This window comes from Podarcis liolepis (assembly GCF_965112155.1).
Source record: "Podarcis liolepis genome assembly, chromosome: 6".
Lineage (NCBI taxonomy): Eukaryota > Metazoa > Chordata > Lepidosauria > Squamata > Lacertidae > Podarcis > Podarcis liolepis.
The window spans coordinates 69,892,984-69,920,931 of NC_139559.1; the positions used below are offsets into that span (position 1 = coordinate 69,892,984).

The 27,948-nt window shown below is 42.7% G+C and overlaps 1 protein-coding gene across 3 annotated transcripts in view; it reads right to left on the reverse strand.

Annotated features, from left to right (window-relative positions):
* SYDE2 (synapse defective Rho GTPase homolog 2) overlaps positions 1–27,948 on the reverse strand; it is a 40,469-nt gene that overhangs the window by 4,841 nt on the left and 7,680 nt on the right. For 2 of the 3 annotated variants that reach the window (XM_083510907.1, XM_083510906.1), the window contains exons 2-6: positions 26,787–27,485; positions 17,456–18,555; positions 16,148–16,274; positions 8,217–8,398; positions 4,822–5,053 (exon numbers count right to left, since the gene is read on the reverse strand). In XM_083510907.1, coding sequence (XP_083367033.1) covers positions 4,822–5,053; positions 8,217–8,398; positions 16,148–16,274; positions 17,456–18,555; positions 26,787–27,485 — 2,340 coding nt within the window. The remainder of the gene's footprint in view (positions 1–4,821; positions 5,054–8,216; positions 8,399–16,147; positions 16,275–17,455; positions 18,556–26,786; positions 27,486–27,948) is intronic. The other variant, XM_083510908.1, reaches the window with a different exon arrangement.

The following is a 27,948-nucleotide window of genomic DNA, read 5'->3' on the forward strand; positions in this document are numbered from 1 at the left end:
GTCTACAGGAGTGGGGCACTGTGATTTGGAGAAAACTGATGAAAGTATGGGGTGGGCCTTGTGGATTTCATGAGCGGCCTCCGCTACCTTTCCCCTCACAGTTCAAGCGCTGAGTAGGATAGACTAATCCAAGTCTGGGGAAACATCTTATTTAGGCATGAAGATGGAAGATAACTGGGCTAAGAAAAAGGGGAGGCTAGGATCATGCATGGCATGGCGGACATATGAAAGGGGAAAGGGAGAGAGTTAGACCTTGTTATGCTTTGACAGTTTGATAGACAGAAGGGGTCTTCTTGCATGTCATACTTTAAAACTACAGTTTGAGCCTCTCACATGGCATGTGTGTCAGATATGATTCTTCGTAATAAGGGAAAGGATGAGGACGTTAAAGTGACAGAACATTCCAGCAAGCGTAGGTTTGGCAACTATATTACAGAAAGCCAGTGTTTTTTGAACTAGTTTTTCCGACCGTACAAACTTCCCATCTGACATCCCACACTGAAAAAAGAAGACAAATGAACACACAGGGGCCATCTCCCCATAGAGTACATGGCCAGACAGTCCAAAGGCCTTTGCATCAGTGGCATGCCATGAAATTTTTTGTACAGGAAGAGTTAGGGCCAGAGGCGCCAGCTTGCCAAGGCGATGGGGTGACGTCGCACACATGACGTCTTGATGTCCTGATGTCACACACATGGGCATCATGTTCCTCCCTAAGCTGGACAGAAGCTTCCTGAGCTTTGGGAAGGAGGTGACAGGGCTCTGACAGGATGCTGGAGTCCTCCTGCCTGTTTCCCAAAGCTGGAAATTAAAAAACAAACAAACCCCACAATAAGGCGGCAATTCTGCAAAAGCTGCTCCTTCAGCCAGATGACTTAGTGAAGTCAAAGCAGAGTGATGTTGGCAGTTGTGTTCATTGTGCTCTGCAAACAGCAGAATGGTCTTTGCCAGAGCATTCCATATTGTCTGCAGAATCAAGTTGCCAACCAAGGAGCCTTTTCAGACGATTTCCAGATGCTCTAATTCAGACACAGTTCAGGCCTATAGTTGGTCAATCTGAAGGACTTGACTAGGAGATGGAGGACTTTAGTGAGGAAAGCAACAAGGGACTGAAAAATCTGTAGTAGTTTTCTGGATTGGGGCATGGAGAGGATCCCTCCTCCCTTCAAGTTCTCTGAAGATGAATATTCTCTGTGCCTCTCGTTATTTTTGTGGGAAATGGTGAGTCTAGCTACCCTTCCAAGAAAAAAAAAAGGGAGGGGGAATGTTTCCACTGATGAAATATTGATGTTGACTTGTGTTGAAAGTACATGCTCCTTGGCTTTGCAAGACAAGGTCAGATTCTTTGCAGGGTCACCAGATTACAAGAGCGCACTGCTGTGATCCTCAGCCACATAAGTCACTGAAAACCACCACAGAAGTCACCACCAAGAGGCTCAAAAGTACAACCGTAGAGGTCAAAAGTAAAAAATAGGACATGTTACCTGCACAAAAATGGGGAACAGGAGATTCTCTCTTTTTAAAAAAGTAAAAATTGCAGACACAGCATTTGCAGTAGTATGTGAAGAGTCAAATCCTGCCCATAAACAGCACACTACAAGCTGGGAGCCCCCTGCAAAAGCAAGCCTTATTGGTGGGGATATGTCTTGTTATTAGTCTATACAATTCGGCTTTTTTTCTTTAAGAAACCGGGAGTGGGGAGAACTCTCCGCAGGAACAAAAGCTCTTCTGTTTAGGCTTTGCTCTCTTAAGGCAAAAGGGTCATGTGTTAAACCTTAAGTGCCAGCGTTGTTGAGCTTTCCTACTGAACAAGGAGCATGTGTTTTCCATTTAAAAATTAAAAAAAACCCACAAGGAGCACAAACATGGTTATCTAGTTTTTCAAATCCATTGGAGGCATAATCTTTGAGAGCCAAGCTCTGGGCTCTGGCTCCTTCGTTGGGACAGAGCTCACTCCACAATGTTTAATTAAATTCTTGAAGAGCCGAAAGACGCTGTACAGTATCATGCCTCTACAAGGAGTTTTTGCAATCCTCTAATTTGTTCCATGGTTAGCTTCCTTGACAATAATCACACACAAAAAAAAGCATTATATGGCAAAGCAGTCTCCATACATTCTGTACGTTTATAACTCTGACATTCAAATCAGAGATTCATAAATCCTAGGCAACCAGCCACAGCCCTCATTTCCTGGGCAAACGAGGATTTGTCCAATTACCGAGACTATCTCAGCTTCCACTGACAGCCCGGCCACATCATGGTTGCAATGAACAGACCTTGAAAGCAAGGCTGCGAGTTATAGCTAGCATTATACATGTGACCACCAGAAGATGCTGTTGCTTAGGAGCAGACACGTTACTCTGAAGGCACTTTCTTCTTTCAGCCTGGCCTGCCACAGCAGTTCGGGGAGTAGCTGCCTCGAGAGGTTTCCGTTGTACCTGTTGTGGGAAAGGTGGTGAACGAACTTGTGCAGCAACTAGGGCGTTGCAGAAGCTCTCAGTGGCAAGGAAAGACAAAAGCAAGAGCACCGAGGAACAGGGACCCATTTGGGGGATGCTCCTTGCACTTACAGAGCAGCAAACAGGGGACTTGCACTTATAGAGCAGCTCAGGGGACAGCAACAACAATGGTATTTCGTGGCACGTGGACAGCAAGTGAGCGCTTCTTAATGTTTGGGGTCAGTTAAATAGTCTCCTCTGCCCCCAATTCAGTGAAATTTAATTGCAGATCTGCACTGCATCCTGCTTGCTGGACTCACAGAATTGTAGAGTTGAAAGGGACCCTGAGGATCAGCTAAGTCCAATTCCCCCTGCAATGCAGGAATATGCAGCTGTCCCATACAGGAATCAAACCTGCAACCTTGGCGTTATCAGCACCACCCTCTAACCAACTGAGAATGTTAGCACACAACTCCAGACAGCTCCGTTGCTATGCACTGGGTGGATCAACTGGTGGATGAAGAATATTCCACATTACTGCAGATTGGAAATGGAGATATTGTTGCTGCATAAACACTGGAAGGCCATAAATATCCATTTCTAAGAGTGGGCTGGGCTTTCAGTACATTACCAATCGACAACCTGTAGTACAGTGAAGCTAGGGTTCTGCCTTGAATAGCCAATCTTTCCTACCATCAGGGTTTGATGGTAGAAACTGGAATGGTAGGAGATGGAAACAATTTCTCAATGTGGTCTAGGCACCCAAAAGGCAGTTGAAGCAGACTTGCCCCATCCACTCTATGGTCCATATCAGCAACCAGACTGGAACCAGGGGAACCCTCCACCTCCTTAGGGAAGCTTCAGATGACTCATCTGATCTGGCAAGTGATGCCACAAACCTATCGTGAAATGAGTTTCACTAGATCACAGCTGACCTTAACAGTTGTCATTAACCAGTGTTAGGATCAAGCCTCTTAAGTGTGGCTCATTCAAAATTACAAAAAGGCAGGCAATCGAAAACACACTTATGCAGAACATGAGACAGTCCTCCCAGTACACAGCCTTTCACAGACTTGCCTACTTAATCTGCTGCGATCATCAGCTTTATTCCTGACTACTGAAGCAGTTCTGCTTGAAATGGGATTAAGAGCTTGATATCAAATATTTCTGGCTCCGGAAAGCATTCTGGAAATACTCCTAAGGCATAAGTTATTTGCTGAGGCACCAGTAATCGGCGATGGAGAAAAATACTGAGAGAGTATGGTGATGATGAGCATTCTGAAATATCACAAGCAGACTCTGGCTTCATACCTAAAATGGCATTTTTTTGCTATGCTATACCTTGGGGGCGGGTGGGGGGGAGAAACACTTCAACATTCATATTCTATTTATCCACTTCCTTTCCTCTAGTTGGCATGCCAAAAAAAAAAAAACCACCGCCAATATTTATTTAAACCTGTTTGCATCACCTTTCTCAAATAAACTCAAGAATAATATATAATAAATAAGTGAATACATAAAAATAAAGGTAAGAACATTTCAACTTCCCCATAACACAGTTACTGACCTTACGGTGGCCATTCTCAAGCAAAGGAACTTCAAGTGGGAAACACCAGCTTGGTGCCTGCTGAATTACAACTTATCAAGAAGTTCGGTCCTATCACCAGTACCCTGAATCAAGGTAACTCCGCTATAGGTGTGATTAGCTTACTCATGCCTGGACTGTGTATTTGTGTTACCATCAACACTGCTTTGTGAATGGTCCTTGTTACGACGTTACATACATTTCGACTTTAATGTAATTGTCACAATATGTAATTTGTGATTTTCATTTGCTCCTGACCTCATTGCTTATAATACTGTTTCCTCCTCGACAACACGTATGTGTGTGTGTGTATGTGTACATACATATACACACATATATATGTACCTATACTTGCCCATTTAGGGTAATGCTTCATGCATCAGATGAAGTGGTCCCTACTCTGCAAAAGCTAAGCCGTAATAAATGTGCTAAGACACTCTGGTTTGTTTGGTTTTTTTGCAGCAATAGACTAAGACTGCAATCCAAATCTGTCACAGCTGCTGCTACTGAGGCCCTGCAGGCTGCATTAGGCTTGACGCTGGCCAGTGTCGGCCCTGAGAGCAGCCTGGGCTCTAGCGGGGTTGGCTCAACACTGCCCTGCCCTTGGAATGGGAATGCCCCATTTGAGGGCTATCCACTGGGCAAACCGGTGGGGAACCAGCTGAGTTGGCAGAAGTGAGCCTAGTAATGCCTCCCTCCTAAACCCAGCGTAGGGGTTTGGATTACAGCCCAACGCAGCTCCCCCTCTGCAAATAAAGAGTTAAATTATTTCCAGATATGCTCCTCTAAGACTTTTACCTGGCCACAGCTGGAGGAGGTAATGCAAAACCTCTATGTGTTTTTTGAAATCCAAGGCACTGGCAAGCTCTTCCGAATCTGTGAAAACTCTGTTGTTGTGATTGGTGGTTTCCTGCCGCTGGCTCAGTAGCACAGGCCCAAAACACACAGCTAAGTTCTGGCATGTCATTCTGTTTACTTCATGGTACGAAGCCACCAATTTCAGATGGTCCAACAGCATCTTTAGAGTGGCCTAAGAATAAAATAAAAATGGGGTGGGGAATAATTTGAGTTAGTTAGCTTCAGGGTGGTGGTGGTGGGAAAGAGGGTTTTTGTTTTGTTTCTAATCCTCTTGAAGAATCGGGCCTTTTCACATAGCCACAATATCGTCATTTATGCACGATGCCAACAGTCAACAGAAGATAACCTTTCGATAGTACCTTTTTGTGTGCCACGTAGAAGGGCGCAGATAACTGGTGTTTTCGCAGGTGCTCTGAGTTCTGTAATTCCTTCTTCAGGAACAATTTGCCAAAGAGCCCTAAGCTGTAGTCCTAAGCACACTTGCTTGGAAATAAGCCTAGCTGAAAACAGTGGGATTTGCTTCCACATAAACATACAACTGTGCTTCAGCACATACTTGGGTGCATAATCAGTCACAGATGGGCCATTTTAGTTACAGTTTAAAAAATCTTTAGTATGTTTTATGCTCACACTGGGTCCTCCCCTTGCTCTTTGGAAGCGTTACAAAACACATTCAGTCTCAAAGTGAAGCTTTAGCTATCAAGGAACTGTTCTATTGGCACAGCAGCCCATAGGATTAAGGGCAGACTGCAGGGGGCTCTTTGCCTCAGCACTTGGCTCTTCTGCAGTGGGCACCGCGATAGCAAAAACCAGAGCAATAATCTACCACAGCATGCATGGTTTCCTTTTGCAGGTGTCTCCTTTTCTCCAACTGGTATCATCACATAATTTTCTCTTATGCCAACAACAGCAACATGTGAGAGTTCCACCACAGAACTCACCCAGCCAGTATCCCTCCAGGATGTTGTGGGACTACAATCATCCTTTCTGTCAGGGTGGGTGTCAGCGATAACTCACACGGTGGCAGTAAATTTAACTCTCTTCATTCAAGGAAACACGCTCCGAAGGCCAGGCCTAGTGAGCACAACAACACTTCCTGGTAGATCTTGCCCCAATGTGGCAGTTGCAAGGACTCAAGGTCCATGTCTTCCCCCAGCTCCCTAAGTCGCCTCCTCCCCCAGTTTTTTCCCAGGCAGTCTGAGGCTCTGTCATCTTGCATGTCTTTGCTCCACCCTCTTCGTACTTCTTTGGGTTCTGAGAGACCAGAAGGGAGGTGAGGTGATTGCAACAAAAGGGTGGGCTTCAGCACCAGCCTGCCTCATCTCTGCCTCTTGGCCCCCTCTTGGATAAGGAAAGGGTAAGAGGCCGGAGGAAAACATAAATATTATTTTTTAAAATAAAGCTTTGGGATTAAGTAACTCAACGTAGGGGGGAAAAAGTTGCCCCTGTCTAGCTGCCTGAGTATAAAATGGCGCAGCTGGTTCCCTTCACTGGGAAGGTTAGAATGCCCACATGTGTTGGCTGTGTGTGAAATTAATTAAGCAGCAGTCTTTCGTTAGAGGTGCTTGAAAATCACAGTGGTCCGGGGATAAATAGTCAACACGTGGCAGCTTAGCAAGTCAATAAAATCACTGTCTCCTGATATATTCAGAACAGGCACACGCATTATTGTTGACCGTCGGTTAAACATTCACAGTGTTCGGCTTTGCTCAAAATCAATGGGCCTTTCCATCAGCATTGCTGAACGATCTCGCCTTTCGTTTATTTTCAGTCACTCACAGACGTCGCACCGTCTCATTCATAAACAAAACGCAGCACTTTACCGTTTTTAAATTACTGTTTGAAAGCAACCACACAGCACTTGCCAAAGCTGCTTTTGCCGGCATGGGGATCTAAAAGGGGACTTGCATGCCTAAGAGAGAACTGTTGGGAGATTTGCTTTTTTATTTTCCACTGTGGAAGACAAAGCCACTGTTCAGTTCTTTTTTTCTCTCTCAAAAAAAAACCTAGTTTCTTTCTTTGGTAGTGGGAACTGTGTAGGACATAAACAAATAATTAAAAGCAGAGCTGTAGCTGCAGGTGTTGTTTGCTGCCATGTACATATGTTCTTTCTTTGGCTCCCAGGCCCTCTGTTCTGATCATGGAAATGATCTGCTGAGATGGAGAATTAAGTTGCTGTGCTTAGCAGATGATTTTAAATATCTGCAGTCTAAAGTTCGCTTTGCTCACTACTGGGGGCATGGCGACAGTAGCAGAACACAAACCTTCTTGCAGGACACTTGCAATCTATATTATCTAGATGCCAAGTCTGCAGGTTAGTTTCCTAACACACTCGCACATCCATCTCTAGCACACACACACACACACACACACACACACCCCATCCAGGCAAACAAGAAGCATTATCAGAGTTCATGGATCTATTTGAGAAGGATTTCCACGCTGGAAATGGTAGGTCTGTGAGAATAGTGGTCTCTTAACAATACCCAGCACCCTTAAAAAAACTAAGGTTTTGATCATTCTAATCACTGAGGTGGAATTAAATTTCACAGAGTTTAATTTCAGATTTACAGGCATCTCTCCCCACGCAGTCTAGAGAAATATGGTTGTCATGATTTCAGACTGGATGCCATTATTTAATATTGTTTAGGTTCTGTATGTCCTGGTCCTTAGGGTGGATATATTATTGAATGTTCTGTTATAGTTTAGCAATCTCTGTGGCTCCATAATAATTTGAAAGCTAATAAAAATATTACAAAAACAAAAAACCTAAGTTTGCCATAATTCTTTAGGAGAAGTCCTGACTGTTTAAAGTAGCACGTTTACTGCTTTAAATTTATAGTGCAGAGGGAGCCACACAGAGAAAAGCGACTTCAGAACTACATAGTCAACTGGACCACATTCTACCTCAGCAAACATCATGCCACTCTCAGCCTGGTTGCTAAGCAACAGCTCCACCTATCCCCTCGACTAGTTGAATTTAATACCAATAAAATTAAACCTTTAATTTGCACATGGAATGATCTCTGCTGTTGCACCTCCAGCAATGCCAACATAAATCTGGACAGAATGTCAGCTAACACTATTTAGCATCATGGAAACCCAGCAATGCAAAGACAAAAACAGCTTAATATTGCCATGAATAAGAATGGGTTCACTAGACTGATCTAACTACCCGCTTAGCAATATTTTCAGACGCCCCTGTTGTATGATTCATGTAGTCCAAAATCTTATGGAAGAGTCCATTTGTCTCAGGTCATGACGCAATCCGTTTTCTTTAAAAGGGATTTGGAATTTAGTATGCCATCTACAACAGACCAGCAAACGATACTTACCTTCTCCACTTCTGGAAGGCAATCCAAGAGAGCCACGGTATGCTCAGAATCACCAGGGTTATTATCACATCCATTCGCTGTCATTTTCAAGGGCTTTTTCACCATGGCATCTAACACAGCTTCGTAGAGTTGTTTGGTTATCAAGGGGGAAGGCAGCTCTCTTAAATAGTCCTTGAGAACACCTTCAGAAGAGATGCAGACAAGGTGCAATGAACAAACTGCAACGACAGACGCCAGCAGGCACCTCCCTGCACACACTGTGAGCATATGTACAAAGCACAAGGGTACCACTCCCAGAGCATCCCAGAACCTCAATACATGTATGTATGAGCATATATCCCAAGGCATGTATGCATAAGCACATGTGTTACAAATGGCCCATTTTGCATATTATACAATCCTGCAAATAATTCCAGTTCTCAGATCTCGCAATGATTTCTAATTCCGATTTTTAAACCTTCCCTCACGAATACTGTATTCAATGTTTGCTAATGGATGGATGGCCAAAAAGAAAATAGTATCTAATAATTAAATAATACAGGGAAGCTGTCACAACACTATAACACTTTCCATTTCAACGTCCGATGAGTTATGCCAAAAAGAATTCCAATAATCTTAGAACTGGACATTCAGGGTAGAATGCAATTACTGGGACATTTTCCTTTTCTGCATATTCTGTTTTCCCATTTTGCTTTACCTTCTTTGATAGTGCAATACTCTTATGGAGCATGGGAGATACCTTATACTGAATCCATGTCCTTAGTGTTGTCTACAATAATTGGCAGTGGCTCTCTAGAGGACATTCCTAGCCCTAGTGAGGGATGCCACTGACTGAACTCGGAGACTTCTCCATGCAAAACCAATCTTCTATCCCCGGAGCTATGGCCCTTTCAAGACTACTATTCACCATATCAGGAAATCTTGTAGTACCAGTTCTTACATACTGGCAGAAGAAAAAGTACTGTGTTAACTTTACCATTGTGATGCTATTCAAAGCCCAGAATTGGCGCTCACACAAAAAAAAACACCCTAGGGAGAGAAATCTTTACAGGCTGAAGCAGCTGCTCAAACCTAAAGCAGCAAAATGAGGATCAGCCGGGCTGAAGGGAAGAAAATGAATCTTGCGTTTAGAACTTTTTACACTGTGGTTGGGTCTATACCCACAGAAGAACAAGGTGGCAGAATGGATTATATCGTGCTTCAAGCTAGAAGTGGAGCATGCTGCTTTTAACCACTCCTCTACCGAACTCCACCACCCCCTAGAAAAACCCAAACACATACCTCCATGGAAATATGAAAGTAAATCATTGAGGAGAAGAGTTCTAGTCTACCTTTTCGCCTACTGTGCTGATCAACTTGAAGAAAGCTCTCAACACATTGGAACATTAAAAAATTTAATCCCCCCGTTTCTAGCAACCTCTGGTCTGAAATGATACCATCGATTCTACCGCCTCGTCCTGTTGCATCTGTAGACTGGACCTATGATGCCATCTTCCACAGGACTGTGGAATGTGTTGTGTTGTGGAAGAGAAACTGCATCAAGGAGCCAGCAGACATTTCACCCACAAACCCAAAATAGAGGGTTTCTGGGTTTGTTTGTTTTTTTAGCAACTTCTGAATTTAGAACAGTTTCTTGTCTATAGGTCTCTTTACTCTTGTTAGTCAAGTGTACAGAGTTTTAAATGTGGTGATGGGTGCTGCAGGGCTGTGCACTGTGATTGCCATAGCTTCTGCGACAGGGACCTTTCACTATGTACATCACACAGCTTCCACATGTTTGACTGTTCCTCACTGAGTAAAGCTTTGGCAGACATGGTGGAGGCAGGAGAAGCCATGCAATACTGGAAACAGAGCTAAGCAATCAACCCTACCCTTGCCCTCTCTTCACATAAGTAACATGCCAAACACCAGCAATATTCTATCACTCTAGGTTTTCCCCCTTCTAATGCAAAGCCACCACAGGAAACGTAGAATGATGAGCGCAAATGCTAATTTCAATATAACAGGTACTTGTGCAAAAATAAATCCGGATGCCAAATACATAGCATCACATCCCTGTGCAAGAGTATTTCATACTAGCAGAAATACCTGGCATTTCAAGAGTAATTTCATACTAGGAGAAATACCTGACATCGCTTGAATTTTTTAAATTTATTTTTTAAAAATAATCAGTGTAGTTTTAAAGTCAGTAGTTAAAATAAGCACACTTTTGAAACGTTCAGTCAACCATCTTGCTTGAAAATGGTGTCCAAGGATACAAAAATAAAAATAAAAAAATCTGCTCCTTTATCACAGGAACCAACCAGCATGCAAAATCTGGTTATGGTATCTTGAGTTGTGTCCAAATGCCAAGCAAACAGAGGAAGACAAACAACTCTCCGAGAAAGATAGTGAGATCTCAGACACTTTGTATAGTTTGCTTTGTAGATCATGTAACCTTATTCATTTCAGGCCCCAACATTTTGCTTTGAGAAACTAAAGTCAAGCAGTCAAGTTAAAACAAACTGCATCCCCAACACAAAATTCTGCAACCATACAAGCTTTAAAACTACTCCCTCCCCTTTTTAGGAATACCCCAAATGGCAACCAATATATTTGTTTTGTGCTACCAAGTATCTAGGCTCAGAAATCCAAACACCTAACTTTATAAACTCTTAAAATGGCAGCTCAGTTGTTTTAACTTGGGTGGGGTGGGGCGAATGCAGTGGTGCACGGGGCCTTTTTTGTATTGTTCATAACTCATGGCCCAACTAGGTAAGCACAGCCTGCTCTTCAATAAATAGCACCATTTAATGTAGAATGAAAACAAAGAGAACTGAAAATAGGAAGCCGAGATACCAGTTTAAGTATCTGCCAAATAAAGGCCTTGCTAATCCTCGAACCATGACAGAAATACCACTGCTGAGTGTTCCTTAACAAAGCAAGACTTGTTGCAAGCCTCAGTGTGCCTACCACAAATCCTGCCCTATGACCCAACTGTAATGTGAACTGTGTTAATTGAAGACTTTGTTAAGAGCAAAAATCCTTAAGAGTAAAGTGAGGGATTCTATTCTCACTCTTTGTTTGGGGAAGGGGGGCGCGCTGCTGAAAAAGCCCTAAAGACTACATAATTTTGATGTCAAGGAATATTGGAACCAGCCAGAATGTAAAGGCTAATTGTTTAATCACAACATGACACTAAAGAGCTCTTTATGAATTCCGCAGCTCCTAAGAGGCCCATCTGACGCAAGAGCCTTCAAACCTTGCTAGTAAGTGAGGAGGGTTTGATGGTTACTTTGCAAGCCAACGGGATGCATTTCACACAATTATTTCAAGTCTAGGTAGGCCTAAATTTACAACCTCGACAAGCAGTGAAACCAAATAGACAGAAACTGGTCTTTACAAATCATGTTTTGGGAATATAGTGAAACAGGGTGGGGTGGGGATATCAAATTCTGTCACCAGAATGGTTAAAAAAAAGTTTTGCAGACAGCTCATATGCAACTGATAGGAAAGGAATCTGTCCTGTATTTTAAACACATTCAGTTACAGAGGCACCACTTGCAATGCCTATTCATAGCATCAGCATTGAGCTGTGCAACAGAGTAACCTGGCATTTCCTTCTCAAAACACTTTCTCCTGCTTAATTCCTGAACAGAATAACTTGTGAGCCCTTTGACCCACAACCCCTTTCCAAATCCTTTCACTAGCTGAGCTCTGTAAGAGGCGGCAGTTATTTTTATGGAGTTGCCTCTCCTGACAGCTGCGTTTTTCATGATACACCACTGTCCACACAGAACTAATTTAGGCAGCAAGCAGAAAACACATACCTCCCCCAATCCACCTCATTAATTTCCCATTTTTCTGACCCACTGAACTGTTAAGTGTATGACATGCTTTACTCCAAGATGAGAATTCACATGGCTGGAAGGAGAAGTGATGCAGCAATGTCAGAAACCAGCCAGGTTCCAAATCCAGCAGAACACATTATTCTAAATCACATGTGCATTTAATTGCTTGCCAGCCAGAGGAGCATTCCTCAGTTGAGGTTTAATAATTAAATGCACATTCCTTGACCAACTGGAGTTTTCAAAGTAAAAGAGTGCCTTTTAGAGTCCTAGGGACACCCCACAGTTAATTAAAAAGTGGGAATGGGGGGGAGCAGCAACAAATACGAATCAGCTTTTAAAAGAACTACGATTTATGCTGAGGTTTCAACAAAATACTTTTAACAAGAACAATGTGTTTTATCATACACATGTACACATCAGCCTCAAAATAATAAATGTTAAGAACTAAAACCACCCCCAATCCCAGCAGTGAAATTGCACCCATTTCACTGATATACCGTTTGCACCATCCAAATTAGTAAGTACGTATCTTCTAAAAACAGAATTTGCTATTTGGAGTTAGCACCCAAATGGTCATACCATTCAAAGCTGTAGGACAAGTTTCTAGCCCTCACGGTGGCAAATGCCTACAAAGTGCCTGCTGAATGGAGAGTTGAATTCTCCTGACCTTTAAAGGAGTCACAACATGAGTTTTAACGAAAAGTATGAGCCTCTGTTGCGTTTCCCTGGTTACCACTAGCCCTTTTGGTTCCTGCTACCCTTCTAACACAATGAACACCTCCCATTTCTATGTCTCTCCTTCCCTTTCTCTTTATCACAGTGGTCAACAACTTCTGGTTGGCCAAGCCCGAAATGGTAGTCGCGAGTCCACCTTCTGCCAACCACCAGCGTCGGCAGGGAGAGTATGCTGCTGGCAAAAGCACTACATGGGCGACTTTGTGCTTCTCCCCTGTGCAGGGCAGCCTCAACGCTGGGAGGAATCTGGTTCCTCACCAGAGGGCAGTGCCGCCCTTGCTGTGGCAAAGCAAAAACTGCGGAAACCTGCTTCGTTGTATCTGATCTTGTCCGAAAACAAACAAACCTTTCAAAAACCGGAGTCCACCAGCACTCTTCTTCTGAGAAGGGGATTCTGATTTTGCTTAAGAAGCATCCGGTTTGGATTTCTGTTACAGCATATACAGACGGCCATTATTGCTCTCATCTATTGAAACAAATAGCACGGCCTTATCTGAAGTGTTGCAGGGCTTACGAGTTAAAACACATGCTGGCAAGCAGCACTGTGCGTACTGTCAGACTGGCGGCCTGGCTAGCCCACAGTGCTGTCTGCTTTGGCTGGCAACGCTCTGTAAGGTCTCAGGGAGCATATTTCCCCAGCCCTGCTCCTTTTAGCTGGAGATGCCAGGTACCCCGAACCTGTGGACATCTGCATGCGGACAGCATTGTCTTTACCCATTGAGTTATTATTCCTCTTTGTTTCTCATGAGCTCCCAGCCAATTTCAACAGGTGCTGTTGAAGCTCATTTAGGCTTTTGACCAACATCAAAAATGCTGCTGAAGCTTATTTAGGCTTTTGACCAACGACAACGAGAGCTAAAAATGTCCTGTTTTGTTGTTTTTTTAAGTGAAAGCTCAGATTCTTATGAACTCAACAACAACACACACATCTTACCATCCTTGCATTGGGCTTTAAAGACTAACCCTTCAGCAGTCACACACTCAACTTGATCCAGGCATTATTGGAATTTGTCATTAGCTGGGGAACAGTGTTTTTTTGTTTTGTTTTTTTAAAAAGGGCTGCCAACAAAATGAAGGATACAGGCACTGCAATGTTTGCTGGAGAGTTGAAGTACAATCGTACCTTAGTTCTTGAACAGAATAACCATTTGAAAACCAAGGCACGGCTTCCGATTAGCTCCAGGAGCATCCTGCAGCCAATCGGAAGCCACGGCAGACTGAAAATGGTTCAAAACTGGAACACTCACTTCTGGGTTTCGATCGTTTGGGAGCCGATTTGTTCGGGAGCCAAGGCATTTGAGATCTAAAGTATGACTGTAACTGGAATTTTCACCAATGCTCAAAAACAAAACCACATTTAAATGTAAGATATAATCATGCTATGGATGCTAGCCTAGATGGCTATTTTAAAAGAAGCATTATACCAGGCGTAGGGAACCTGTGGACCCCACCCCAGATGTTGTTGTACTACAACTTCCATCATCTCCGACCACTGTTCATGCATTCCACGTTTTAGACAGATTAATGCAGGATAAGTCAATGAGCAGCTGTTTGCCATGATTGCTAAAGGAAACCTCCACATTACAAGGTAGCGTACCTCTGTATACTAGATACTGGGGAAACACAACAGGCAAGACCTACTGATTTCTTGCCCTCCTTGCAAGCTTCCGAGAGACCTCTGCCTGACTTCTTCTATGTTCTCATGACTGTGCAGTGCTACAAAGCCTAGCCTGTGCACACAAATGAAAGCAGAGCAGCCGCAGCAGCTCAAATCAAGAGAGACAAGATTGAAAGAGACATTCTATTCTCAAAACGGCTGTAATTCAGATGGTGTTGCTTGAAACGGTCCATCCCACAGGAAATTCCACACTTGAGGCTCGCTGTCATCCAAAATGGAAAAGGAGCACAAAGAGGAATTTTCCGTAATAAGGAATCCATGAGCATTTTTATTCAGCTGAGGGGAAAGCTTAATCGGAGATTTCAAGAGATGGATCAAGACAGTCCAAGCAAGGTATTCAGATTCATCTACACCAGAGAAGACACTCAGAATTGCTATATTTTATTTCAGCAATTTTTGCTGAACTAATAACAGACAGGTGCAGCACTGCCTAGACTCAGAACACAATTTAGTCAAACAGGCCCTAATAAACACACACTTTGAACCTTGTGGGGCTAACACTTGGAGGTTGAACTCAAGTAGCAAGATGATGTGTGAGGAAAGGGTTAAGGGCTCATTCCCTCCCTCCCCCCCTCACTTCTCTGACCTAAATTCCCCTCCAGTTTGCTCTTTTAAACAAGACTGTTAACAGGCACCAGCATGAAGTGTGCAGTTAGACCCCCAAGATAAGCAATTTCAATGTCATAAAAGTTGTCCTTGTTGCTAAATCCTACAGCAGCTCTAAAATCTCCTCCAGTATTCCCATGGCTTCGTGACCCCTGAAAACTACCTGGGGAGGACAATTCCAGCAGCAAAATAAGTCAAAATATATTAATTTTGTTCCACCCTAAGCCAAACTTGCAGGACAATCTGAGCAATTCTCTGTTTGATACTACATTCTCCAAGCCATGTCCATTTTGGATCCTGGGTGGGAGTAGGCCTTGGCAAATAACAAGGTGAAATAGCTGTAAGATATAACCTTCATGCCCCCAAACCCAGCCAAAAAATAACACCCAGGATTGTTCGATGGCATAATCCTGCCCTATGCATGGTCAGCATAAAATGGAACTCTCTTCCTCCCCTTTCTCAGCTAGCTCTTACTAGTCAGGGAAGTTAGAGGGTTCTGTTGATCATGTCCTGAGCATTTCTGCTTTTTTAAAAAACAAAACAGAAAGCATACTCTTTATTTTAAAAATGTCAGCTTCATCCCTGCCTTACACAGCCAGTGCAACTACTTACTCTGGGCATTTTTCCATTTCTGTTGTAAAGCATACATACACAGAATGTTGTGACAAAAGCTCCTTCTCATCAGATAAATGGGAACCAGCCCTGATCAGGAATCCCTAAGCAGATGAGCACTGAGGAACTGTCCAAGCTGAAGACCCAAAATTCCACGAAAGCTCAACACTTACTTCCAGGTTTGTGAATGTTTTTTGGAAGCCGAATGTCCAACACAGCTTCCGCGGCTTCCGACTGAGCGCAGAAAGCGCCTGCAGCCGATCAGAGGCCACGCCTTGGTATACAAATGGTTCCGGGAGTTGAACAAACTTCCGGATAAAGTTTGACAACCAAGGTACCACTGTAATGATATCTATGGCTCCACATGTAGACTACCAAAATGAAAATAATTTTCACATTGACTTTGACAGACATTTTAAGCATATTCTTCATTTTTTAAAAAAAATATCAAGGTTTTTAATTTTATTTACCTGTTATCACATTTATATCTGGGTACTGGGTTTCACAGAGGGTAACTGCTTTGCTATCCTTCTCAAATGCCTCACGAAGCTCTTTCTTGACGGCTGCTGAGCCACATAAACGGTACAGGCCTACAACCTAGAAGCAAAATCATAACCTTACAACATGGCACAGGTTTGCCACCTAAGGAATATGAAGGTTGTAAGTTAAATACCAAGCACAAACACAGTTTTCAGTAAGCCCAGTAGAAGCATCAAGATATTCATGCAAGATCCCCAAAGATGCTGAGAGACATGCAGATTGTATCATTGGCACGCAGTACGAGTTTTTCGCTAGAAAAAGACACAACGGTTATCAATATTCTATGGAGTACTCTGCCAGAGATATAACGAAGTAAATTAATGTTGTTGGCATCCATCTGTCTTGGGAGACAATGGAGGGGTGTGCCTTCGGGGGTGGAGTCAAACTGTTGGAAGCCTGGAAATTAGTATCAGGTGATAAAATAAGCTGAAATTACAAAAGACATCAGTTCGCTTCTTTGGAGGCAATGAATGCTTTCTACATGGAGAGATAGCCAGCCAGTAGGCAAAATCGTCTTTAAGCTATATGTAGCAAAGTTGTTTAGAAAATTGCCCCAAAGGCTCCTTTATTAGGAACCCATAAAAGGCTTAATAAATAAGCCACAGGGAGAGAAATCTCTCTCTCTCTCTCTCTCTCTCTCTCAACTCTTGGAAATTCAATAATCCCATTATGACCAGAGGACGCAATAACCTCTGATAGCAATTACATGCTCTCAGCTTATCATGTGATGACTGTAATTCCCATAAAAGCAATAAAACATTTAAACTTGCCCTGTGAGGAATCTATCCATCAAAACTGCTTACTACAACTTCATCTTCCACACTGGGACAGTAAAAACTAGCTGTTTTGTTTGTTCAGTTTTGTTTAGATTAGCACAAAAATACCCCAATTAATTTCACTATCACCATATTCCAGGTTTGGAAGTTCCTGAGGCCAGAGGAAAATTAGACCCACAATAGATTGTTGGCGTTCCAGAAGGTACAGACTGCTTTTACCGCTCCACTTCGTGTATCATAAAAAACACATCATGTCTCCATGACTGCAAAGAGCAGGAGAGAGCAGCCTTCAACCCACTGCAATGCAGATGTGCTACCCCAAACTAAGGAAGTGAAGGATATGGTGCATCCAACAAAGACAACATTATTTATAGCAAAAGTAAATAAATAGGGGTAATGCTCTAAGCAGCAAAAAATTAAATGCAGAAGAATGCGGTGGTTGTTATTTTTAATTAACTCTACCTGGCAGCCTCTTTTTTCAATCTCTATAATGCACTTCTTCATCAACAGGGGCACCATCAAGCCTACGTTTTCCTTCTCCACAACCTTCCGAGCATCTACTCCAAACATTACCGGTTCTCTTTCTCCATCTAGTCCATTGAGAGAATTCTCCCACTGCTCCAGGAGGGTCAGCTTGACATAAATAATACCTCGGGGCTCCAGCTTTACTGCCAACTGATGAGTCTTCGTCACCCGGAAAAGAGCAGGGAGGACCACTGTCCCATGGCAGCAGACCCGGTTTTTCCTCGGCGTGGGCTCCCAGCTGAAGACCACCAATTTCAAATGCTGGGCGTTCTCTATTTCTATGTTGAAAGTGTGATCCATGTCCAAAAAAGTCGTCCTGCACGTCAGCAAGGCAGTCCTCGCTTTGTTTACCGAATCTACCTGAATGGCGCAGAAGACGTCTCTGGAGTCCATCCTTGGCGGTTTCAGATCCTCCGCGCCATAGAAATGGATGCTCATGAGTCCAGATATGTACTGGGAACATTTAGGTTGGTCGGAGAAACTGTAGTGCCTGAAAGCGTCAATGTCTATTTCCGCCTTACTACCGTTGCTGCTTGGGAATGCTTCCTTTCCTCCTTTCCCAGCCCGGCTTTCGAGGCCGTGCTTCCCTGATTTTGTTATAAGCTCAGGAGAGTCTCCGTCGCTGAGGTAGCCCCCTTTGCTGGAGGATTTCGAATTGCCACTGCTTTTCTTTTTGTAGTTGTGCTGAGAGGACACACTGCTGTCAAGATGGTACCGGCTTATGACGTTCCTGCTAGCTGCTGCTGTGATGTTCCCGGAAGAAGGTAGCGACCCGTGACCTATGACCTGGCAGTTATTCTTAAGCAACGAAGAATTGTCCGTGCTACTATGGCTTGAATTTCCCTTGACACTCAGCTTCCTGCTCAGCTCTGGCAATTTTTTCATTTTCATGGAAAGTTTCCTCACCGTTCTCGGGGATTTTATTTTGTCAGGGAAGGACCAGTTTATCGAACCACCTTTCTTCAAAGGGTTAGGACTCGGAGGAGAACCTTCTGCCGCTCCCATCTCAGACTTGCTTGCAGACAAGATCCCAGGACCTTTGCAGGGGTGGGGAAAAGAAGAAAGGGACATATTAAAAATGAAGGGAAAGGATACTTTAACTTAAGAAGCTACTAATTTGCCAGGACCTGAAAAAGGTATATGTGGTATTATTCAGGACAACACAGAGCATCAGATGCTCCTACAACACGCTCTTACCTATGGACTGTACTTTTCTGCCTTGTTCTGCCAAAAGCAGAACCACACAAGGAACCTGCCCCATCCTTCCCTTAAGAATCTGCCTCGGAACAATTAACCAATCCCTGCCCGTTATGTACTGTTTTGTCTCTCTGCATTGCCTTCTCAGACTTGTTAATTTAGCTTCTTTCAGAAGAAGAGACTCCTGGATGCAACTGCTCTGTGGAAGCAAGTCATTTGGAAAAAAGGACTCCTGTGCCTTGTCTGCCAGGTCAAGCCACTGGAAAAGAATGGAAAATTAAAGGGGACCTAACTTTGCTCTAGAACTTGCATCTTTTAAACAGCTGCATCATGTTTGAGCGTAATTTGCCCCCTCTTGTCAAACAACCATGTCCCCCTCTGCTTCTGATGGGCAGGGTGGAGATGGAATGCTTCTGGAAGTCTTTTAACAGTTCTAACTTGCCTTGCTTCTTCAAGCCCCAAAGTGCCCTCTTCCTTTCTTGCACAATGCCCCTTTCTGTGTGTCATGGAAAGCTGCTGGCTCCCAGGTGATAGTCACCTAGGAATTAAGAAAGCATCCAGTGGATTCAGTAAAGGATTACCAGCTTGCGTGCTGATCCAGGATGACTGTTCTTTTAAAAAAAAAAAAAATTAATCATAGCCAGGAGAAGAAAAACTGAGCATTAATCAGGAGCCCTGCATCCTGTGGTTGCATGAGGGCATCATAACAAATTAAGCTTTATTACGGTAAGCCTAGGTGAGTCTTGAGGAGGAGATCGGAAGCTCTGGCTTCCGTTTTGACTAACTACAGGGTTTGGAGTAATGTGACCTCTAAAGCATGGTTGATCTTAACTATGGTTTGCTGAAATAAGCCAGCTTCCTAACAGCTAATTTCTCCAGTAAAACTATTTTTATTTGCCTTGACTTTTCCAGATGACCTGTTTATTGAGGGTTCATCCTGATTTGTTTGCAGAAAGATTACCGGTAAATGATCAGCATTTAGATTTTTTCCCCCAGGGAGACTGGAAAACGTTGCAATGAAGCAAAAGTTATACCACACTTTCCATTGCATTTTCATTCACTTTCCATATCAGAAAGAGTCTGACCTTTTGAGGAAGCAGTTTCGTTGCACAAGAAGCTTCCAAATCAGCTTTAATTTCACAAGCTGAATTTGCCAGTATATGATTGAATCCAATAAGAAAATAGCAAAGAGCCTTCAAGTTCTCTTATTTACTATTGTACATCACTATGATATCTGCTCATGTTTAGCAGTTTGTAAGTTTTCCAAATAAGTAAGATAAACGGTGCATGGTTTTTGTTGGGTTCTGACAAAACAAGCTGTAGTTAACGAAAAACAAAAGCACCTGCTCTCCTTGTGAGTTACAGTTTAGTGCAAAGTCTCAATTGGCAAAGCATGGTTTGAGATCAGCCAGCAAACTAGAATCCGAAACCATAGAATATGGTTCTGATGTGAAATTTTTGAACTGACCATAGTTGTTATGTTACCTTTGGAAGCTCTTGCACCAAGAAACAAGACTGCTGACGAGATGAAAAGTAAAGCAGGCATGTATCTCTAAAAAAGTTGGCCCATATGCTGGGAACTCAAACAACAATCTGGAAACTAAACTATGGTTAGTGCAAACCACTCTCTCTAAACTGAGAGAGAGAAGCAGTGGCTTTATTTCGATTTTCTCTCTTTGGATTTACAGAGCTATATCAAAAACGTAATTCACATTTTCATAATTCACAACAACTGGCGAATTCACAGAACTGGTCATAATTCATAGGAACTGGTCAGGTGAGATTCTAGAATATATTACTGTCTTTCTGACAGTTTCTCTTTAGCAGCATCTGCTACCAACCGCTTCCTAATTTTTGTTATCAGAAGAGGCTCTACTGAGGCTGCGACTTCACAAGAAGCTGTTAACAAGACAGTTGCTCCACTACAAAGTTATTTCATCGGGATATTTTGGACCAGCAGCTATTGAGTGTACATGTGATTACGTTACAAAGAACCCTTCCACCACCACTGCCCCAATCCGAAAATCCCATACGCCTCAGAAGTCAGCATGCTTCCAAAACTAACAAAATTCTCTCATGAGCCTTTCATAGACCAACAGGTTAACAAATGCCTATTTATCTAATTTTAGCAATGACCATATTTTGGACAGAATAAGAATTGAAGATTCAGTAACATTAGCATTGCCCAAGAACCTACTCTCATGCCAACAGAGACTCAGAGAAATATTATTCAGTTTATTCTTTTGCTTATGATGTATAGCGGCTGCTCACTCCAGAACACATGCAAAGGTCATTAGAAAGCAGTTAGGTTAGGATTCATAACAAGAAGAGTTTCCTTAGTTTCCTAGGCTATGCAAAAGGGACCAGACTGAGCCACTAGGCCATCACTTCCTAACCTACAATGAGCAGAGGGACTGCGGAAGTACTTCCATCAGTCACAACAACAAAAAGTTCAAATAGTCACACTGCATTCTCACTTCTGGTGATAAAAATTCCTACTTGAAGGAAAAATAAAATGAATGTTTAAACAACACTATAATACAAAATGATTTCCTCCCTCCCTTTTTTATTTTAAAAAAATACGCATCAAGTATTTCTACTAGTAACTATGTACTGTACATCTTTAATGTACTTTGCCTAGAAATACCAAACCTGTTGACTACTCACACAGGACAAAGCAGGCATGATTCTTCAATACCCATGCCACGTTTCATGTTAGAAAACGAAGCTCAACAAGTTAAAGTTCATCAAAATCCTTCAGGGAGCTGAATAACTCTCTTCCCAGATACAAATTCACAAGGAGCTTCGTTTTTTAAAAAAAGACCCCCCAAAAAAGTTAAAAGAATACAATGCTGCACAAAGTCTGTTTTCCAAATGCCTCAATGAATCTTCTTGTTTCTCCCAGTTGCTACGCTTCTGTTGAAGCTGTTTCCTTGCAGGGAACAGACTATTTCTAGCACGCCTGCTGTGCTTTTCTGGCCAGCAGCTCGCAAGAAATGCGGTGTTTGATAAAACCGGACAAAGGCTTCCCTTGTACTGCAAATCACAGCGTAGTCCCACTGGTGGCCTGCTCTGGAGCCTTCTATAGTAATCAGTGCCATGCTTTCGCCTGCTAACATCAATCTTCCCTTTCTGTCAGAAGCCTCTGGCAAAGGCTTAGGAAAGTCAGCCAAGATATTAGAAAACTTTCCTTGGCTTCATTACAGCTGAGAAGTCAATCTTAACGTTCTTGATGTTTTCCCATCTAACTTCCGGTGGCTTCAGTCCTTTTCTCTCCTCTCACCCAAATTTGTTAGAGTGACAAATGACGTCGAAAGGGCAGCACTGGAATTCTTCCTGGCAGCGTGGCATCCGTTTATTACAGATGTAGATGCCAGAGACATCTCTGTTGCTAAGCCGTCAAAGTTGGTTATATCTTTTCCATATGATATCCATAAGGAGGCTGAGGCCTTCTCATGGCCCTACATGCATGTTCAAGCTATTTTTAAAATCAATATTATATCTATTGTTACAGGCACTGGGTGCCTGGCATGCGTGTATGACATCACATGGCGGGAGGAGACCACAAGACCTGCCGCAACTGCAGGGATGCTCTGCAGAGCCTATCGCAGGCCATGGAATATTGAGGGGGCCCAGCCCACTCCTTGAAAATTTAAGGGGTGCCCTCAGCCTCTCCCAAGATGGCGTCCCTATCTTACTGCGCACAGAGGGTCTAGAGCAGAACTTTCCAATCTTTTCATGTTGGTGACACACTTTTTAGACATGTATCATTTCATGACACAGTAATTCAGTTCAACTAGCAAACCCGGAGGTTAAACTTACCCCTTTCCAGCCCTGGGAGGAGCAAGGGGAACGTTTGTGTGACACACTGCAGCCGACACATTAATGTGTCGCGCCACAGTTTGGAAAGCTCCAGTCTAGAGAGCTTGGTATTTTGTTTTACATTGCTAAATTTCACTTTCATTACTGGCATTTAGCCAGTTACCCTCTGCCTCTGATCTGTGCCTTCCCCATTTTATGGTAAAACCTCGCTAAATTATTGCAAAACCTCGCTAAAAGTAGAATGTGTACGCAGGTGAAGGGGAACAGAACAGTGATCAGATGATATGTGAATGTGCAAAAGTCTGAACAGAAACACACGAAGGTATTTCTCGCATGAGTCGTAAACTATATGACTGTTCCAAAGTCAATCTAATTCTGCTTTGAAGGCATGACTGCTGTTTTGCTTGAAACAAATGCAGAATGTAGCTTCAGTACAGGTTGGAATAGCACTGCCTCAATGGAAACTCTACTCATGCGCCTCAAGCCACTAGTCTCCCATCCTCCTGAAGCAGCAGCTATTTTAAAATGGCTATCACCTCACAAGGATGACTGTCTCCAGCTGCTCAGGAAAGAACGAGGTTAAGGAGGGACACCTGCTGTCAGCCAAGGAAAATGGGGAAGGAAAGGGTGGGTGCAGGAAAATATCTGGGGTGGGGAGGGAAGCCCATCCCCTACAAGAAGCCTTGGTTGGGACAATCCAATCCCCCAGTCCTTCAGAGCACAAGTTCTGCTCCCAGAGTCTCTCAAGCAACACCCCCTCTATTGTAGAACAAACAACTCTTTTGCTTTTGCTGTATATTGTCCTTTATGCACACTGCTTTCTGAAAGTGAAGGTGGAATTATCAAGGAGTATTATATAACGGATAATTCACCTATGCAGTTCCCATTGGGACAAACAGAAACACTGCTGTGATCTTTGCCACATCCCATTTTCTTTCCAAGTGCATTATCAGATATTGCAATGAAAAGCAAGCGCTTGGGAAAAAAACAAAGCCTTACAATAAGTCGGCTTTGGTGGTTTTTTGCCAGCATAAATATGTGTGCAGACACACAAGTAACAGAGAAAGAAAAGGCAGCTTTTGCGGTCAGTTTAAATTCATCATCTTGGCACAGAGGTGTCTGCAAGCTTTTCTATATGGCACCTGGGGTGGAGGTGGGGAACTACACAAGATTATAGACTGCCTTCTGCAGATAACACAAAAAGTGAAGATAGCCACATTGGCCCATGAGCTTGTGTTACCTAGTTTTTAAAAAGTTAGAGCTTCTGCAATAAAGCAATTAAATGCACAGCCACACACCCACTTCTTTCAAAGCTAGAGACCAACAAGCATCACATGGGAATCACTGTACTTCATAAAGTCAGATCTCATCTCATCTACTCAATCGATGTCTATTTAATCAATCAAGTCAATCCTAATTAAATCAGCATGTACACAACTCTGGTCAGACGCAGAAAGCCTGACTCAAATTAACCCCAGAAGTCAATACTCAAGAGTCCTCAACGTGCTCCCCCGCCACCAGTTATACTAAACGGATACAGCTATTGTGGTCTAATGCAAACTGGCTATATAAAATTGTGATCAAAAGGACCAGCCTTCTGTTTTCAAAGGAAGTCTGCAGGGACAGCTACACATTCATACAGAAAGCCTAACAAACTCTGAAGCTGCAGTTCTTATATAAAAGGCAACACATTACAGTAAAAACAGAAAGCTTTTTTATCTAAATATGGACTACTTGGCTGCAGGATGGAATGCAAATAATGTTCCTTTCAGTACCTCCTGAACTAAAAATACTGTTCTCCCTTTTTTATGATTTGAGGAAGTCTTAAGGATGCTTGGTATAATTCAGTAAACATTATCTCGGAAAACCTCAGCAGCAAACACTATAGTTAAGATGGAAATAGCAATAGAGAGACACTTATTTTCAGAAAGCTTGCAATTGTCTAAAAAAGAGATTTCCTCTATGGCTGGCAGGCAGGCAGTTAAGGACTGCTGTTTTTTCTTATGAGAGGCCTGCTGCTTAATTCTGGAATGGTTAAAAAAAAATATGACATAGCACACACAGGATAATTCTGTACCAAGAAAGTAAGACAGTAAAATGCGAGTCCCTTAGAAAGCATGATGAGTATTAAACAATGTGATGCTTACTGAGAAGCCAACTCATGCAGCCTTTCTGCGGCCACGCAGTTCAAGACTTCTGTTTCAGTAGCCCTTCAGGAGGGATGGTTCTGTTGCCAGGTTGAGATATATACATGCAGAGTTGGAAGAGAAAGTTGCTTTCTTTGTAAAGGGGCGGCAGTATGTCATCTGCCTCTCGCTGGTTTTAAAAGTCAGGGAGAAGAGTCGAATGAAAAATGGACAAAGCACAACTGTCGCTGTGAACAGCACAACCATGCCAAGTTCACCCTTCTGCACTGGCTAGTAAAAGTTATCCCGTGTCCTGACAACATCACGCTTTGTGTTTTTTCCCATCGGCAACAGTCAGCAATGTGGAGCAATGGCAGGAAAGGTAAGTTCCCCTACGTTGTTGCAAAGCTTGATATTGAATGGCGTGTTTGATGGCAGCCCTATTTTGATTTGCAGGAAAGTAACAATAAAAACCATACTTAGTGCAAATCAGAACCTGGAAAGATATTAAAGACATTTATTAGTAAGTCCCCTTGAAGAAGCGCTACACAAAATCCCGTCTGCATGCAACGGTTAAGCTGTTTAGTCCCCATTACGGGCAACAAGGATGAGTAGATGATATTCCAGATCTGCTAAAAGGTATTCTGGGAAATATAGCAATCATATCTGTTGTGCTGTTATGGAAACGGGTCAATTATGGACTAGGAAATTATTTCAAAATCAACACTCAGCATAAAAACTATACATAAGCTGGCATCTGCCCCACCCCAAAGGGGTGGGGTAAATATTTAGAAAATCACTAGGCAGAAGACAGTAACAACCAGCTATGATTGAAAGGCATGAAGACATTTACATCCCACTTCAGAGTAACTGCATGTGCTACTCAGTACTACACATTCATACAAACAAATTGATTTGCCCTGCTGCCCTTTATGTGACAATTTTGTCTGGAGGAGCTGTCATTTCAGCTTTGACTGAAATTAACTGTAGACACCTTAACAGGATTAAAAGAATCACTAAGTACTCCTTAGCAATAAAGCCAATTACGTAACAGCAGGGACTCTCTTCATCAATTATTGCATTCAATGTGATTACTATTCAATGCACACAGAGGCAAGGCTGTATTCATTAACTCAAGACACAAGGAACAGTATAGGGTAAATTTGCAATCAATTTCACCAGGGTTCATTATAGGCACCACAATCATGAACCAATCCTGATTTAGTTAAGCAACAAGTTTTCCCCAGTGAGTTGAAAGCCTCTATATAATTTCCCTTAATTCAAAAACAAACTTTAATCTATCAGAAGTCCTCGCCAATACTCATGGGAGCTATGTATGTATTAAGAAATTAATCCATGAAACATGGCATAAAATGCATGTAGATTTCCTACAGCAGTCATATTTACACCTTCCCTGCTTGCAAATAAAGTATATATTATGAGGAACTCATAGCTAGTATGTCTCAAGAAAAGCATAACTGTGCTGTTGTAGAAATTAAAAGCACACACAAAATGGAATTCCCCCCCCCCTCCTTGATCCATGTCCATGTTTTCCATTTTTTGTTTTTTAAAAACAACCATGAGAAGCAAAGCCAATTCAGAAACAATGTTAGGCATATCCCTATAGACAGCACTATTAAGAAAAATGTTCAGTAAGTTGTAACGGGCAATTTGTGTTATATAGTTTGTTCTAAGAACTGAACAAAAATTAAATGTTGTCAGTTCTACGCAAACAAAAATCAATGGCAGATCTCATATTGTAGGATATAACTAATTCCCAATCGTGGCTGAAAATAGTGTTTCTGCAAACCTACTAGAAGAACGTTTGGGAGAGATGTTTCTACATGAGCAAATGAAAGTTTCAGAATTCGTTACAGAAGAAACCCAAAGTAGCCCTGATGAAAATAAAGTTTTCTAAAAGAGTAAGTCTGGTTAAAAAAATCATTTCATTTCTGAATGAAGATGCATTGATCAAGTTGTATGAGTGAATTAATGCTTATGTAAGACTTGAACTTCCAGAGAAATGGGACTTTCAGCTTACCCCAAAATGATAGCTAGTACTACCTTATGAAATGTAATATTTAACAACATTGCTGTAGGTTAAATGTTTGCACTCCTCTTACCTCCCAAAGTACCTTTTAATGTGGGGCTATCTTCCACTGCAAACCCAGTCTGAATACTGCACGTAGGCTTTTGCTTGTGTACTTGCAAATGTTCCATGGAATGTACACCATCTACTTCATTAATTTCCCTGGGCAGAGTGTTTCCGACACAGTCTAAGACGTGTGTGAGGCCTTCGTTAGGCCTTACGACTTTAACCAAGTCATTCCCAGAAGGCACCTTGCAATTAATGGCTTGAGGGTCCAAATGGTCAGCATTAAAACCAGGGAAATTGGGCTCATCGTCTTCAGGGATAGGGTTGTACCATATTTCTCCTTCATCATCTGCGTCGTTATCATCCCCAAAATCTAAAGTACAGTTTCGCCGTGCCAAAGAGCTTGCCCCATTCTCAACAGCTCGTACGCAACCAATTCTTCTTTTAGGGCTTTCATGCCCTAGAAGTTTGGGGAAAAGGTGAGGCATCTTCGGCTCAAGCAATGGGCTGGGCGATTTCTGTCTCTGGTGCGTTTCTCTTGAAATTTTCTTATACGAGCTTCCTTTTTCCAAATTGGGCACCCTTGGAGAACTTTGATGTAGCCAGTTACGTTTCTTGGACACGGTGATGCTGGCAATCCGAGGCCTGCACTCAGCGACTTCGGTGGATTTGAAGTTCTTAAGTTCTCTTCTGCTCACCGACGGTATGTACACTGTTTCAATCAAATCTGTAAAGGACGGTGAGGAGGGAAACAGAGAGAGCAAATTGAAATTGGGGAGTGGGGTGGACTACCGCAGCACATTGCAAGTGTTAAGAAAGCCTGAAAAAAGCTTCTGTTTCATAGACGTAAAGCAGCCAATCTGGTGCCCTTCCAAAAAGTTTTGGACTACAAAACCCATCAGCCCATTCAGCATGCTTTACTAGCTGGGGCTGATGCAAACTGCAGCCCAAAACATCTGGAGGGCACCAGGTTGACAAAGGCTGACATAAAGGTAAAGCTCTGGTGGAAACGGAACTCCCTTGATTTTACTTTCCGCCCTTTTTAAATCAAAGAACTACAATCTAAGTAGCTATACATTATACACACAATATATCCATATACAGGCATAGCTCAGCATACAGGCATTCCACACAGTTTCAATATACAACAGGGATAGCGGGCAGAGAGGGGGAGGCTGTATATTTTGATG